Source organism: Sciurus carolinensis, chromosome 16 (assembly GCF_902686445.1).
Source record: "Sciurus carolinensis chromosome 16, mSciCar1.2, whole genome shotgun sequence".
Taxonomy (NCBI): domain Eukaryota; kingdom Metazoa; phylum Chordata; class Mammalia; order Rodentia; family Sciuridae; genus Sciurus; species Sciurus carolinensis.
Window position 1 is genome coordinate 427,420 of NC_062228.1, and position 14,676 is coordinate 442,095.

Sequence of the window (14,676 nt, forward strand, 5' to 3'; positions counted from 1 at the left end):
GGTTTGGGTGACCAGGCAGACCTTTACCTTATCTGTAAAAGGGACTGAGGAAGCCTCCTACCTGCAGGTGGGCTGTGTGCCGACTTCCTACCACTGCCATTGATGGGTCTTAGGACATCTAGCTAACCTGCTGGTGTAAGGACCCTCTGTGGCAGGAAGGCAGCTCCTCGCAGATTAACCCCGGAGAATCCTGGAATCTCTTCTTCCCACTAAGGCCTTTTCCAACTACTCAACCCTGTACCTCTTGACAAGCAGTCCAGATGGGAAAGGACCTTCACCCTGGAAGGTTCTGCTGGTGACGCAGCAGGGGTGGGGCATGCCTAAGGAAAGCAGTAGCTTTCTCCCTACCCTCTCCACCAGGCTGGAATGGTACCTTACAGCAGGAACTCTACGGGCCAGTGACTAGCTCCTAGCTCACCTCTCACAAAAGGACCTGTGCTCTCGACAGTGGCCTGCAGACTGGTTACAACCTGGAGGGAACTAGCTGCTGCTGGGCCACACCCAAACCTCCCTGGGGAGTTTCCAAGACCTCTGCAACACAACTACTTGCAAGTCAGGCTCTCAGAGCAATGGAACAGAGCACCCTGGCAACAGCCAGGGGCTTTCACTGCATTCTCAGGCTCAGGGGTACACCATCTCCAAAGAGCTGTCAGCGTCACAGCTGTGACACTGCAGCACCTGCCACCTCCAGGCTGGAAGCAGCCCCTAAGTTCATAAAGATCTACACCTGACAATACTGGGTATGTCCCGACAAGAAAGCTGTATCAGGCTGTCACAGCCAGTGACCAACAGCAGGCTCTGCTCATGTGGGCTAGACCATCTCACAGGAACATGCTGCGAGGCACACAGGCAGACAAGGCCCATCTCTGAGGTGGGCAGTGAACACCCTCACCCTGCCTACAATCTGGTCATGGAGCAAGAACAGCTTAAAAATATGTTAAGGATGGCCAAAGGGGCAAGAAGGATCCAGGAGCAAATCAAGTGACCAATCTAATTCTTGAGATGTGACATTAACACACAGAAAAAAAGATGGCAATGCAGGGTCTGGGCAGCCACAGAGAACCCAGCACCACAGCCTACAATCTGACCCACCACAGGTTGGCCGCTGCACGTGAAGGCAGCACAGGGGCCCCAGCTTTAGCTTCACTGAGAGCATTTATTACAAGGCTCCACAGCACTTTATTTTTTCTTTTCAACGTCCTGTTCTGCAGCTTCCTTGGCCCTCTTTGCCCGGATGCCAAAGAGCCGGGCATTGGCACGAGCCATGCGGAGACTGGCAAATGCCTTGAAGTTCTTCTCCTCATCGGTGATGACTCTGGCCTTCTCCTTCTTATACACCTGGAAGGAGGACAGGGTTAGGCTGATACCTTGGGCTGTGTGGAACTGTCCACAACCACACCAGCATAAGTCCAACGGAGGCCAGGCAAAGCTGACTTGGCACCACGAAGGAGCTGCAGGGGCCACCAGGGATGGACACACAGACCATCCTCTTTGGAGGTTAGAAAGCCTCTCCACAGCCGGGCGTGGCAGTGCATGCCCATAATCCCAGCATCTCAGGAGGCTGAGGTGGAAGGATCAAGAGTTTGATGCCAGGAGGCTGGCATTGTGGCTCAGTGGTAGAGCGCTTGCCTGGCATGTGTGAGGCACTGGGTTCGATTCTCAGCACTACATATAAATAAATGAGTAGAATAAATGTCCATCGACATCTTAAAAAAAAAAAAAAAAAAAAAAAGAGTTTGATACCAGGCTGCACAACTTAGTAAGCACCTCATCAATCAAGAAAATGAATCAGCAAACTCAATAAATATTAAAGGAAAAAAACCTCTCCCCTTAATTTTGACTTCCTAGTCACAATAATTAAAAATTTTAAAAAGATGGGCATGTTGGTGTGTGCCTGTAAACCCAGTGACACAGGAGGATACACCCCTGGGCTCAATCCTCAATAACGAAAATAAAAATCGAAGCTAGGAATGACTCCTGCCTGTAATCCAGCTACTCAGAATGCCACGGCAGGAAGACTACAAGTCTGAAGCAGCCTGGTCAACTGAGAGACCCTGTCACTCATTCATACAGATGAATGAACGGCCAGGGGCATGTGACTCCAGTGTGGCCTCACCCACACAGGACCTTAAATATGGCAAATCCACCAAACTACATAAAAAGTGCTCAAAAGGAACAACACTGCTGGGCACAGTGAGTGGTGCACACCTGCAATCTCAGCAACTTGAGAGGGTGAGGAAGGAGGATCCAAAGTTTAAGGCCACAGGAGCCAGAAGATCACTAGCACCCTCAGAAGGCTGTCTGAAGACTGGGCTTCCAAATAGCAGTGAGCGGCAGGGGGGGTGCCCTCAGTGGGAGACCCTCATGCTCACTACCTAAGAGTCCCACACCACTGGGTGTCATCTGGTTTCAGGGTTCTTAGCTTAAATACTTTTTGCAAAGTATATTCTGGTTAATTCACCATGCTTTTTCCTACTTTTGGTACGTTTCCCCTACAGTATTTATTGTCCGTTAGTGTATTTTTTTTTTTTATACAAGGGATTGAACCCAGAGACGCTTAAACACTGAGCCACATCCCCAGACCTTTTTCATTTTTTGAGACAGTATCACTAGGATGCTTACAGCCTCAATAAATTGCTGAGACTGGCCTCAAACCTGCAATCCTCCTGCCTCAGCTTCCTGAGCTCCTGGGATTACAGGCATGCACCACCACCCCCAGCAAGTAACCAGTACCTAATTTCCATCTCCTATGCTTAGCATAAATGTTTTAATTAGAACATAGTTTTGAAACTTGCAGGCTTGGAGTGGGGAAACCGAGGGAGGGTCACCAAAACTTGTGAAGAGCGGGACAAGACCATTCATTCCTCAAGTGGCCCAGACTCTTCCCAGGGCTTACAAACCTCCCCTCCCACAACCTAAAAACCCAGAGCAGCCACTCATCTATGCCCTTCAACTTGATATCCGTCTCACCACAGGTTTCACCTGCCAACCTCTAGCGTGTAACACTAACACCTAAGCAAACCAAGTCTCTACTTACGTTTCGGATAGGCATTACTGGTCCTGTCAGCTGGGTGGCCAATTTGAGTTCTTCAGCCTGTATGTAGTAAGATTCAAGTGAGTCCAGATCCACTTTCCTAGAAGACCTCAAGCTCATTACCTACCAAGAGCCCCAGATGTCACTGGGTGTCTGTTCCTGAAAGAGCAGCTGCTGCCTGCACCTAAAGAATCACAACCTCCTGGGCCCCCATGTGCCCAGTCATTAGAGAGGGAAAAAACAGGCACAGATGCATGCTCAACTGGTCCTGAGAGCCCAGAATGGAAGCAGAGCAAATCCATCCCCTAATCCAACCCCAGGAAGCCCACGGAGATGGACACTGCCGACTTTATCCTCTGAGTCTCCTAGGAACACCTCTGGACAACATGCACCCGAGTGAGGTAAGCTGGCCCCGGCAACTGCGGCTGCCAGCAGACAGAAGAACTCAGCTCAAGACCACAGGACACCTTGGCAGCTGATTAGGAGAGAAATCTCACCCTCAACCCCACCGCTGACACAGATGGCAAGGCTCTGGAGAGTATGGAGGCGCCAGGCAGAGATGGGTCCCTCTGGACCTTGCCTCTCAGAGCTCCCTCGCCCGCCCACTGCCCGCCCACTGCACTCACAGAGCTGTCTCCCTTCTTGGGGGCAGAGGGCTTCCTGGGGAAGAGGATGAGCTTGGAGCGGTACTCCTTCAGCCGCTGCACGTTGGCCTGCAAGGACTCGGTGGACTTGTTCCGCCTCCTGGGGTCCACAGAGATGCCGATGGTCCGGGCCACCTTCTTGTGGATGCCTGCCACCTACCCCGAGAGCAGACCCGGATGAGCCCCGCGGAGCCCCGCCCCGCGGAGCCCCGCGACAGCGCTCAGCGGTCAGATGGAAAAGGGTTCAAGTGCGCTCTCATCAGTGGAGCTCAGCGATTCCGGAGAACGTCATCACTCCGCTGAGACCCGGCCAGGCCCGAACGGGCGCGCCCCGCCGCTGCTCGCACTCACCCTCAACTCCTCCAGGCTGAAGCCCCTGCCGGCTCGGACTTTGGTGTGGTACCGCACCGTGGGGCACCTCACTATGGGCCGGATGGGTCCAGACGCGGGGCGCGGGGCGATGCGGCGCGCCTTCGCTTGCCGGGCCTTGCGCCTGGCAGGAGAGAGGCCGGGCGGCAGTCACCTCCACTGCGCGACGCGGGGACGGCGAGCCCCAGCGGGCGCCCCGCCGCAGCGCAGCACCCCTTCCCAGGCCCCCACGCGCCCGCCACGCACCTGCGGATCTTCCGGGCCGGCTGGTTGAACCACGTGGCCACGCGCCGCTGCCAGTCCTTGTGAAAGTGGGGCTTCAGGATCATGCCATTCCGGCTGGGCGCCATGGCTGCCTACGGCCTCGAGGGGAGAAGGGCGGCCAGTGAGGACCGGCGCCCGGCCGCGCGCCCCGGGCCCCCACCCCAAGTCCTCCGGCCTGGGCCCCAGTCCCACGCCGCCTGCGGCAGCGAATAAGCCTTTCCATGGCCGCACAGGCGGCTGCGCTGGACTGATGGCGGCGGATAGAACCCAATGGCGCAGTCGGACGCACTCACCTCCTGCGCGGGACCGGAGAGCGGAAAGGAAGCGGTGCCGAAAAGCACTCTGGGGTGGTAGCCTGTCCTGCCAATCAGAAGGGCCGGAATGCTCCAGCCAATCAGAGCCGGGAAGGAATGGACGTCACGGGCGCGTCCTCCCGGCCACCCGCGCGCCGCGGTTTCAGTGCCCCCGCGCGGCCGATCCCTGCGGTGCCGCTGCTTCTCCGCGCAGCCGAGGGCGACCCGAGCGCCCAGGTCACGCAGCCGTCCCACGCGAGCCAAGACTAGAGTGGTGGCGGTTTTGCTGTTGGGACGCGGTGCGTCAGCGGCGCGGAGGCCGGAAACCTTTGGAGACGTGCGGGTTGGGGCTGAGGGCAGCTCAGAGCTGGGCGCGCAGGCCCTGGTTCCCTCCCCAGCACCAGAAAGACTGGAGAGCTCGAGCCGGAGGGCCTAGCCTGAGCCCCCCGTGGTCCGGCGCTTGTTCCCTTGTCCTCCGACATACGGTTGGAACATTTATGCCTCTAGGTTAAACTTTGTACAAACTGGGCATTTGCACATGTAACCCGCACAGCCACAAGTGAGCCACCATTGTCCTTAGGCCCCAGATTTAGGTGACTTCTCTAAGAATAGGCGTGACCGGTTGCAAATATGTTCTTATCCGCAATAAAAAAGATGAAGCCAGTGGCACGCCTGAGAGCCCGACGGCGGAGGCCGAGCATCACAAGGTCGAGGCAACTTGGCGCAAGGCATTGGGTTCGATCCCGAACGCAGATAACCCGGGGATGTAGCTCAGTGGTGGAGCACCCTTGAGTTCAATCCCCAGTACCAAAACAAAATCAGACCACGAAGCGGTGAGGGGTGTGCAGACATGTCCTGCGCTCGCTTCACCTGCATTCAGGACAAGTCTGAAATCATGGCACTCCACTGCTATCTGTAAACTCTTACATCCCAATAACCCTCTTTCTTCCTCACCCTCTATCCACCAGACTTCTTCCTGCTAAAAACCCACGTTTTAGAAATTTCATTACATAAAATGAGAAATTTGCAGGTCTGGGTCCTACACTGAATGAAGAGGTTGCTGATAATTGTGCCTTTTTTTTTTTTTTTTTTTTTTTTTTGGACACAGGTTCTCACTAAGTTGCTTAGGGTCTCCTTTAGGGTCTCCTTGCTAAATTGCTGCGGCTGGTTTGGAACTTTTTATTTTTGGACACAGGTTCTCACTAAGTTGCTTAGGGTCTCCTTTAGGGTCTCCTTGCTAAATTGCTGCGGCTGGATTGGAACTTTTTTTTTTTTTTTTGTAGCAGGGATGGAACCCACAGACGGTACCACTGAGCTTCACACTCAAACCTTTTTATTTTTTGAGACAAAGTCTTGCCAGGTTGCCCAGGCGGGCCTAGAACTTGTGATTCTCCAGTACCTTAACAAGACCCTGTCTTGAAAACTAAAAAAGTAGTAAAGCAACCTGAGTTCAGTCCCCAATACCAAAGATGGGGAAAAAGATGTTGCCTGGGACACGTGTTACAAGTCAGGTCTGAAACTGAAATGCTCAGAATCAAGGTAGCCGTAAGAAAGTAAAGTTGTAATTGTTGATGGACCTTTATTTTATTCATTTATTTATTCATTTATTCATGTGGTGCTAAGAATCAAACCCAGGGTCTTATACATCCTAGGCAAACATTCTACCACTGAGCCACAACCCCAGCGCCAAAAGTTATAATTTTTTTCTTTTAATTTATTTTTATTGTAAACAAGTGGGGGGGCTGGGGAGATAGCTCAGTTGGTAAAGTGCTTGCCTTGGAAGCATAAGGCCATGGGTTCAATTCCCAGCACCCCCCCAAAAAAAAGTGGGATACATTTTGTTTGTTTGTACATGAAGTAGAGGCACACCATTTGCGTAATCATACACTTACATAGGGTAATGATGTTTGATTCATTCTGTTATTTTTTCCTTCCCCCCCACCCCTCCCAGCCCTCTTTTCCCTCTATACAGTCCCTCCTTCCTCCATTCTTGCCACCCTCCCACCCCCCATTACGTGTCATCATCCGCTTATCAGCGAGATCATTCTTCCTTTGGTTTTTTGAGATTGGCTTATCTCACTTAGCATGATATTCTCCAATTTCATCCATTTGCCTGCAAATGCTGTAATTTTATTATTCTTTATAGCTGAGTACTATTCCATTGTATATATATATACCACAGTTTCTTTATCCATTCATCAATTGAAGGACATCTAGGTTGGCCTAAAAAATATTTTTTTAGTTGTAGATGGACACAGTAGCTTAATTTATATATTTTTTAGGTGGTGCTGAGGACCAAACGCAGTGCCAAACACATTCTGGACAAGTACTCTACCACTGAGCTACTACCCCAGCCCTAAAGTTTTTATCTGCTCTGCTACACAGAACCAAAATGGACATTGATTCTTGTGGGTTTTTGTTTGTTTTGTACTGAGGATTAAATCCAGGAGCACTTAATCACTGAACCACATCCCCAGCCCTGTTTTTTTTTTTTTTTTTTTGTTGTTGTTGTTGTTTTTTGGCGGTACTGGGAATCAAACCCAGGGCCTTGTACATGCAAGGCAAGCACTCTACCAACTGAGCTATCTCCCCAGCCCGCCCAGCCCTGTTTTGTATTTTATTTAGACAGGATCTTACTAAGTTGCTGAGGCTGGCTTTGAACTCAGGATTCCCCTACCTCAGTCTCCCCAGTCACTGGGATTATAGGTGTGCACCACAGCACCCAGTCCAAAATGGACATAGAATCCATCCTTTATAGGCCTGAACATTCTTCACTTCCTTTCAAAGTTATGCAAAATTGAAAGGCAAAGAAAAATTCTGATAAGAAATTCTGCTGAAAACACACTGAGTGTTGTCACTGGGAACAATTAAGAAATGAACAGTTGTGTATATTTGGTTGGCACAGGGTTTTTAAATCCTTTAACTATAGACACAGACCCAGTCCCCTGGCACAGAACTATGTAGACATGTCTCTTCCCAAGAATGTATGCCCTGGGTGTGGGCCAGGAATCCCAGGTGGACACCCATGCAAGGGTGGGGCATGCTTCACACAGGTCCAGATCTTCTTTCAGGACTGACCCCCAGTTAGACATAACTTGCTCATTCCAAACCAGCCTGCACCTGCTCTGGCTCCCACCTTCCCTGCGGGCACATCCTGAGAGCAGCACCAGGGTTCTCTGGGTTTCAGAAAAATCCAAGCTAAATTGGGCATGGTGGGACGTGCCTGTAATCCCAGCCAAGGCAGGAGGGCCCGAATTGGAGTGGGACCCTCTCTCAAAAATAAAAAAGGGGGGGGCTGGGGAGATAGCTCAGTTGGTAGACTGCTTGCCTTGTAAGCACAAGGCCCTGGGTTCGATCCCCAGCACCCAAAAAAAAAAAATAAATAAATAAAAAAAATAAAAAATAAAAAAGGGACTGGGACTGTGGCTCAATGGTAAAATGTCCCTGGGTTCAATCCCCAATACCAAAAATAAATATAAAATAATAAAGCAATCCAAGCTAAGAGTCAGTGGCAGCCTCCATGTCTTTCAATATCCAGAACGTTCTTTATAAAACCATCATTGTTCCCACAGCACTTGGTGCTCAGCAAGCATCGTTAGCAGCTGTAACGTGCTCACAATGACTGTCATCTGAATACCGCTGGTGTTGGGTCAGGAAAACCCGCAGCTTGACTCAAAGACGAGACAGTCACAAAACCACCATCCAGCCTCTCAGCTTCCAAGTCAGGCTGGTGGCCACAGAGATCAGAGGGGCTCAGTTGGAAGTGCTTGCAATAAAAATGAAACGAACGTCAGAGAAAAACCAAAAAAGTACACCATTATCTGAACCAAAAGTGTCTGTTGGTGAGCAGAGAGGAGCGTGGAGAACGGGGCCTCACTTTGGCATGCTTTCTTTCTTGCCCCTTCAGTGGTCTTCTGGGCTTGCTCAAAGGGCGTGCTCTGGTCCCCATGGAAAGGGTCACAGGGTACACTTCAGCCTTCTGGTGTCCACAGGGATGCCCGGGGCAGCTCAGCTGCCTAGGGGCCCACCTCTCTCTGTGGTACCTCAGAGGCGTGGACACAGCATGCAGCATGCATCCCAGAATCCTGAGCTCCCACGAGTGGGCCCACCGTGGATCATCCAGTTTGGCCAGAGCCAGTCCAAACAACTCACTCCTATAAATTAGCAATGGCCACCAAGTCCACCCATACTGACGAGGGCTAGGAGACTAGGCTGCACCTCAGTCCACTCCCTAGCTGTGCTGTGGCCTGGATTTATCCAATGACTCCCCCAAGGACACACGCACGGCCCATTCAATGGGCAGCATCAGCGCCATGTCCACTTCAGGACAACTGTTGAGGATTCTGCCCTAGGGCAGCGCCGGCCAGACACCTCCCAGGTGCAAGTCTCTAGCAGTAAACGGGAGACGGGAGATGGGGCTGAGGCCAGTGTCCCTCACTGAGTGCCCAGAACCCCCTTCCCCGTACTCCCGCACCTACCCTCCCTGGGCCCTGTAGGCTTCCTCAGGGTTGAGTCCACACTGGAGCAAAAGGAAGTGACCATGATCCAGAGCTCCAAATGCCACCGCACAGGGAGGGCAGAGGCCCGAGGGCAGGAGTTGCAAGCAGGAGCCCATGTGCCACTCCCAGGAGCCAGAGCCAGGCCCACTGCTGGGCATCCATGCTTCACCCCTACACGGTCTTGCTACTGCACGACTCGAGTGTGACCTGAACCAGACGCTGTGACCTGGGCAGTGCAGCACAAAGCTTCTCCACCTGCACAATTTTATTTTCCTTTGTGGTGCTGGGGATGGAACAAGCAAGGCAAGTGCTAACCCAGACTGCACCCCAGCCCCACCCACGGAACCTGTCAGTGAAGTAGCACGACCCTCAGGGTGTGTCCCATGCACGAGGCTACACCAGACGGGAGAGGTGCCCTGCTCACACCTGTCCACATGGAGGCAGGTGGCGGAGTTCGAATCCTCTAGGGTCGGGTGCCCAGTCCCAACGCTGTTGTCCCCTTGCTGGGTGAGTGCCATGAGAAGAGGACAAACGGCTCAGAGGCCCTCGTGGTGGACCTGTTAGCATTTCCTGGGAGTCTCAGGACAAGCAGGTTCATTCTGACTGCGGGCTGCCTCTGGATCCATGTGGCCACACGCAGGGGCACAAGTCTGACCCGGGAACTCAGCACTTCTATGCATGCTCCTGACAAGGGGGAGCGACGTGCAAATGCCAAGCTTGGTCAGCTGCAGACAGGAACCGACAGACAGATCCCAGTCCCACTGCAGAGGCCTGGAAGAGCTCAAAGAGGAGGGCAATCTCAGATGAAAGGAAACCAGGCAGGTGGGGACAGGGCAGGGGTGGGCGGGGAGAAGCCCTGGGTCACGGTGGAGTGGCCAGGAGCTGCAGCTATCTGGGCCAAGAGGGCTCTTCCCCCCGGGGCGGGGGCTGCTGGGCCGCTTCCTCCTCCCCTGAGGCTTGCTGCTCCCTCTGGGCATCGATCCACCTCTGTGGCGGGATCATCTTCTTAGGCCCGTGGGGCGGTGGGCCAATGAGGGCCTCGATGTCCTCGTAGTTTATCACTTCCTTTTCCAGAAGGGCATTTGCCAGCTGGAAAGCAAACACGGTGTTCTGAGAGTTACGTGAGAATCACGGGGCCAGGCCTCTGAGAGCAGAGCCTGACACCTGGACACCTGGACCTGTTCCAGAGCCCTGCTGCCCCAGGGGACGGGAGGCATTCTGCGCAGGACACCTCAGCTGCTTCCCAGGGGTGCAGAGGTGCCAAGACCGTGTGCGCAGGAACCCCACCCCGCCCCGCCGGCCTGGGGGCCTGGGGTCGGCCTGGGGTCATCCTGGGGTCATCGGGGCTCTAGTTCCCTCAGTCTCCGCACTTCCTTCACCTCACGAGGTGCGCACGTCTCAGAGGGATGGGAGAGGCTGCAGAGGCTGGGCCTGGGAGGGTGCGCGGCCTCCTGCCTGAGTCTGGGGAGGGTGCTGAGGCCACATGGGCAGGGAATTTCTACCTCTCCCGATGTGGTCCCAGAAAAGTTCACATCTGTCTTAAGGGTGCACATCTTCCTGGTCAAGGAAAAACTTCCACTTTTTTTTTTCTTTCTTTCTCTGATGTTAAGGATTGAACCCATGCTAGTTAAACACCATTTTCGAAACAAAACAGTAACCCCCAAACTGGAGCAATATGCCTTTGGTTGTACTTCAAACCCGCCAATCATAGTCCAGACGGGCAGATCCGCTCTGTAGTCAGTGGCATCCCAGCCTGCACCCAGTCCCGTCTCCCCTGGAGTGAACCAGGGCTACAGAGCAGGGGGATCAGGCACGCACACCAACTCACGTGCAGAGGCAGGGGCTCGGGGCTGGGCCCCAAAACACTATTCCCAGCTGACAGAGAAGCCAGCTCAGGGTAAGGAAACAAGAGGAGGTAAAGGAGTAAGCCCACTGGTCCTCCCACCTGGGTGGCACAAAGAGCCATTGACACTACCACATTCTGGTGGCAGTTAGCAGGGCCCAAGACACCAAAGCAACTCCACCTCTGGGACTGTCCTCCCCAAAGCCCACCAACCCCACTATAAGAAGACATTAGGGCTGGGCACAGGGACACACGCCTGTAATCCCAGCAGGTTGGGAGGTTGAGGCAGGAGGATCTCGAGTTCAGAGTCAGCCTCAGGAACAGCAAGATGCTAAGCAACTCAGGGAGACCCTGTCTCTAAAACAAAATTCAAAATAGGCTGGGGATGTGGCTCAGTGGTAGAGCACTTGCATGTATGAGGCACTGGGTTCAAACAATCCCAACAAAGGAGATCCCAATTTTGGATAGTCAGGTCACCAAGAACAGGGAAGACCAGGTGTGGTGGCACGTACCTATAATCCCAGCAGCTTGGGAGGCTGAGGAAGGATGGCAAGTTCAAGATCAGCCTGGGCAACTTAGTGAGGCCCTAAGCAACTTAGGAAGACTTGTCTCATAATAAAATTTTAAAAAGGGGTAAGGATGCAGCTCAGTGGTAAAGCACCCTGGGTTCAATCTCTAGTACCAAAATAAAGTTAGTAACTCCCGATGCTGGCTGGGCTGTGGCTCAGTGGCAGAGTGTTCCCCTAGCATGTGCAAGACACTGAGTTCAATCCTCAGTACCAGATAAAAATAAATAAAGGTACTGTGTCTGTCTACAACTAAAAAAAATTAAAAAAAATAAAAATAAAGAAGCACTGCTGATGCTGAGTCACATGTGCACAAGCGAAGAGAATGCTCTTCTATGCGGAGGGACTGGCTGGACACACAGCACAGAGACTGGGTTGGGCTAGGTGGGGTTTGTGGGCACAGTCGAGTGCCCCATGAGAGGTAACGCTGTGCCAGGTGCTGCTCGCCCTCACCGCCTGCAGCTTGTCCAGGTTGTCCAGAAGCACCTTCTCGGTGTGTCTGTAGGCCTTGGTCACCAGCAGTTTTGCTTCCTGTGGAGGAAAGGGGCAGATCTGTCATGGAAAGGGCAGTCTGCTGTCTACAGACTCATCACCAATGGCCGGTTCCAGCAGCCAAACGCAGGGAGAAAACACAGGCTCAGACCACGCCTTTCGTTCTTGCGACAAGCCGTGGTCTCCTGCTCACACCGTGTCCAGGAGCCCACCCATCCTGGAAACACCATGTCCAGGTATCCAGGTGCCAGCCCGCTGGCTGCACTCACACCCTGCAGACTGCGGCTGGAGGGGTCCCACCTGCACACTGTCCTGGCCCAGCACAGGCTGCAGGATCGTGTATACGGCTGTTATTCAGTGTGCTGATTTGACATTCCTCTCTGCAGTTTACCAACTGGTCAGGGTGACAGCACTCGGGAGGAGAGAACCCGAGCCAGGTCTGCAGCGGGGTGCTCGGGCAACAGTGGGCCTCCTGAGTGGGATGGCTGAACTACTGCTGCAGCCCCAGGTGTCCCCTCTCTCTTGGGCAGGGGTATGGCAGTGAGGCCTGAGCAGACTCACATGGTCCATCATCTGCTGGAGGCCCTGGCTGAAGGGGCGCCGTCCAATGCCCATGAGGCCTTCCTGTGTCTCGGGGAAGGAGATAGGCCCAATGCCAGGTGCCATCCCGAACTGCTTCACCATGGAGTAGGCGATGCGGGTGACCTTCTGCAGGTCGTCCTGGGCCCCTGGGGTGCAGGATCAAGGAGGGGCACATCTTCAGCGGCACATGTGGCACAGGGGCGCCAGGTTCCAGGTCCCATCAGGGGACAGGCACTGCACTTCCCCCAGCACCTCATCCCTGAGAACGTTCACTGCACTGCAGACATCAGAAGTCTGCACCTGGCTGCTGCTCCTCAAGGGAAAATCCCAACCCTCCCCAGAATGCTCTTGGGTTAGCAAGAACAGTGGTGCATGCCTGTCATCCCAGAGACTGAGACTGAGGCAGGAGGACTACAGGTCCAAGGCTAGTCTCAGCAACTTAGTGAGACCCTGTCTCAAAATAAAAAGGGCTGGGGATGTAGCTCAATAGTACAATACCCTGGGTTCAACCCCCAGTATAGATAGATAGATAGATGAAATAAGAAAGAAAAGAAAAGAAAAAGAAAAAGAAGAAAAAGAAAAAGAAAAAGAAATCCTGGTTTAAAGTCTGCTCAGGAAGCCTGCCTGGCTCACCTGTGGCACTTCTTAAGCATGAGACCACTCTGTACAAGGCAAGCCCATCAACCTCAAGCTTGATGTCCTGGGGGTAGAGCAGGGACCCTTGTCACCTTTCTGCACACCACAGTGGAGTGACAGCTTGAGAACAGGGAAGCTGCTTCCATTTTATCCACTTCGATGCAGCCACAACCAATAACCAATCACATGCATTTAGAGTCTGCATGTATGTACGTTTGTATAATTAAGTTATTTAAAGGGCTTGCTTAGCTCCCAGTCACCTCTGGCAACAGCTCAACTTTTAAGAAAGAGTGAATGAAATAAACTACACATGCGTGTGCCATGTCAGTCCTACATCAGATTCACCCCATCACATGTACAGAACCAAGTGCCGCAGGCATAACCCTGCTCTGGCACCTCCAGATCCTGTGGGCCAGCCCTACCAGAAGTGACCCTGCTGAAGGAGATGGCCTCAGCTGCTCGACCACCCAGGGCCATGCACATCCGCTCAAACAGCTGCTCTGTGGTGAAGAGGTGCTGATCTCTCGGGAGCATCTGAGCAAAGCCCAGGGCAGCATTGGTCCGGGGTGCTATGGAGACCTACAGAGGGTCAAGGAGGAGGAGTCAGAAGAGAGGTCAGAGAACATCTAAAGCCAGGCTGCAGTTGTAGCTCAGTGGTGGGGGCCCAGAGGCTCTGGGTTCCCCACCAGCCCACAATAACCTAGAACAAATTACACGATGGTTTGATGGACATGACTGTGGCAGTCATGCTCACAGTGACAACCCATCAGCAGTGACTCGCAGAGCACAATTCAGTTACCTGACTGCAGTCAACAAACTCCATTCTGAAAAGGGAAGGAAATCTGAAATCCTGACACTTCATTCTTCATGGATCTTTGTTTCTTCTCTTTTCTCTGCTACGTACTGTGGGGTGGAATCCACAGGTGCTCTACCACTAAGCCACACCCCCAGTCCTCTCCAGTTTTTATTTTGAGATCTCCCAATATTGCCCAGGTAGGCCTCCAACCTGTGGTTCTCCTGCCTCAGCTTCCTGAGTCAATGGGACCGCAGGCGTGCACCACTGCACCCAGCTCATCACGGGTTTTTTCTGCATTAATTCTGATTTTCTGAGATATTATCTGGCTTCATTGCTGAGTTCATGAGGGCCCTGATTTCCTCACCCTGGGCCTGGTCCATTATCTCAGTGCCTGCTGGACACCCTAGGTGGCAATGAAAACACCCATGGGGGCAGCATGCTACCGAACCAGCCTTTGGATGCTCTCAGACGTAAAGGGACTGCCTACTGCTCCTTAACATGACCAAGAACAAACTGCTGCAGTGAACTCCAACGGCAGTGAGGGAGGGCCCCGGGCAGAGCCATCTGGCCAGGGCTGCAGAGCACAGAGCAGCTGCCCCTCAGCACATGCCTCAAACCAAACTGCCCATGTGGGCTGCTGCCCCCAGTCTCAGTGCCA

The 14,676-nt window shown here is 53.1% G+C and overlaps 2 protein-coding genes and 1 non-coding gene across 8 annotated transcripts in view; all 3 read right to left on the minus strand.

Annotated features, from left to right (window-relative positions):
• Positions 1–977: 977 nt before the first annotated feature.
• Rpl13 (ribosomal protein L13) lies at positions 978–4,647 on the minus strand. 2 transcript variants are annotated; one of them, XM_047529489.1, is made up of 6 exons: positions 4,605–4,647; positions 4,294–4,410; positions 4,030–4,171; positions 3,661–3,834; positions 3,038–3,094; positions 978–1,338 (listed from the first exon to the last, which is right to left on the minus strand). In XM_047529489.1, the coding sequence occupies exons 2-6, from the start codon at positions 4,395–4,397 to the stop codon at positions 1,180–1,182; spliced, it is 636 nt and encodes a 211-aa protein (XP_047385445.1). In that variant the 5' UTR covers positions 4,398–4,410; positions 4,605–4,647; the 3' UTR covers positions 978–1,179. The 2 variants fall into 2 exon arrangements, with proteins under 2 accessions (XP_047385445.1, XP_047385446.1); XM_047529490.1 differs by having other exon boundaries at positions 4,294–4,403; positions 4,605–4,635.
• Positions 3,890–3,972, minus strand: LOC124967694 (small nucleolar RNA MBII-202). The gene has a single exon (XR_007105610.1). It is a non-coding gene; the product is annotated as a small nucleolar RNA MBII-202 (small nucleolar RNA).
• A 4,706-nt stretch (positions 4,648–9,353) lies between the features above and the next one.
• Spg7 (SPG7 matrix AAA peptidase subunit, paraplegin) overlaps positions 9,354–14,676 on the minus strand; it is a 28,883-nt gene continuing 23,560 nt past the window's right edge. For 3 of the 5 annotated variants that reach the window (XM_047527868.1, XM_047527867.1, XM_047527869.1), the window contains 4 exons: positions 13,645–13,801; positions 12,566–12,732; positions 11,966–12,043; positions 9,354–10,192 (listed from right to left, as the gene is read on the minus strand). In XM_047527868.1, the coding sequence (XP_047383824.1) occupies positions 9,992–10,192; positions 11,966–12,043; positions 12,566–12,732; positions 13,645–13,801 (603 nt within the window). In that variant the 3' untranslated portion in view covers positions 9,354–9,991. Of the gene's footprint in view, positions 10,193–11,965; positions 12,044–12,565; positions 12,733–13,219; positions 13,287–13,644; positions 13,802–14,676 lie in introns of those variants that run through there. The other 2 variants (XM_047527871.1, XR_007105364.1) reach the window with 2 other exon arrangements.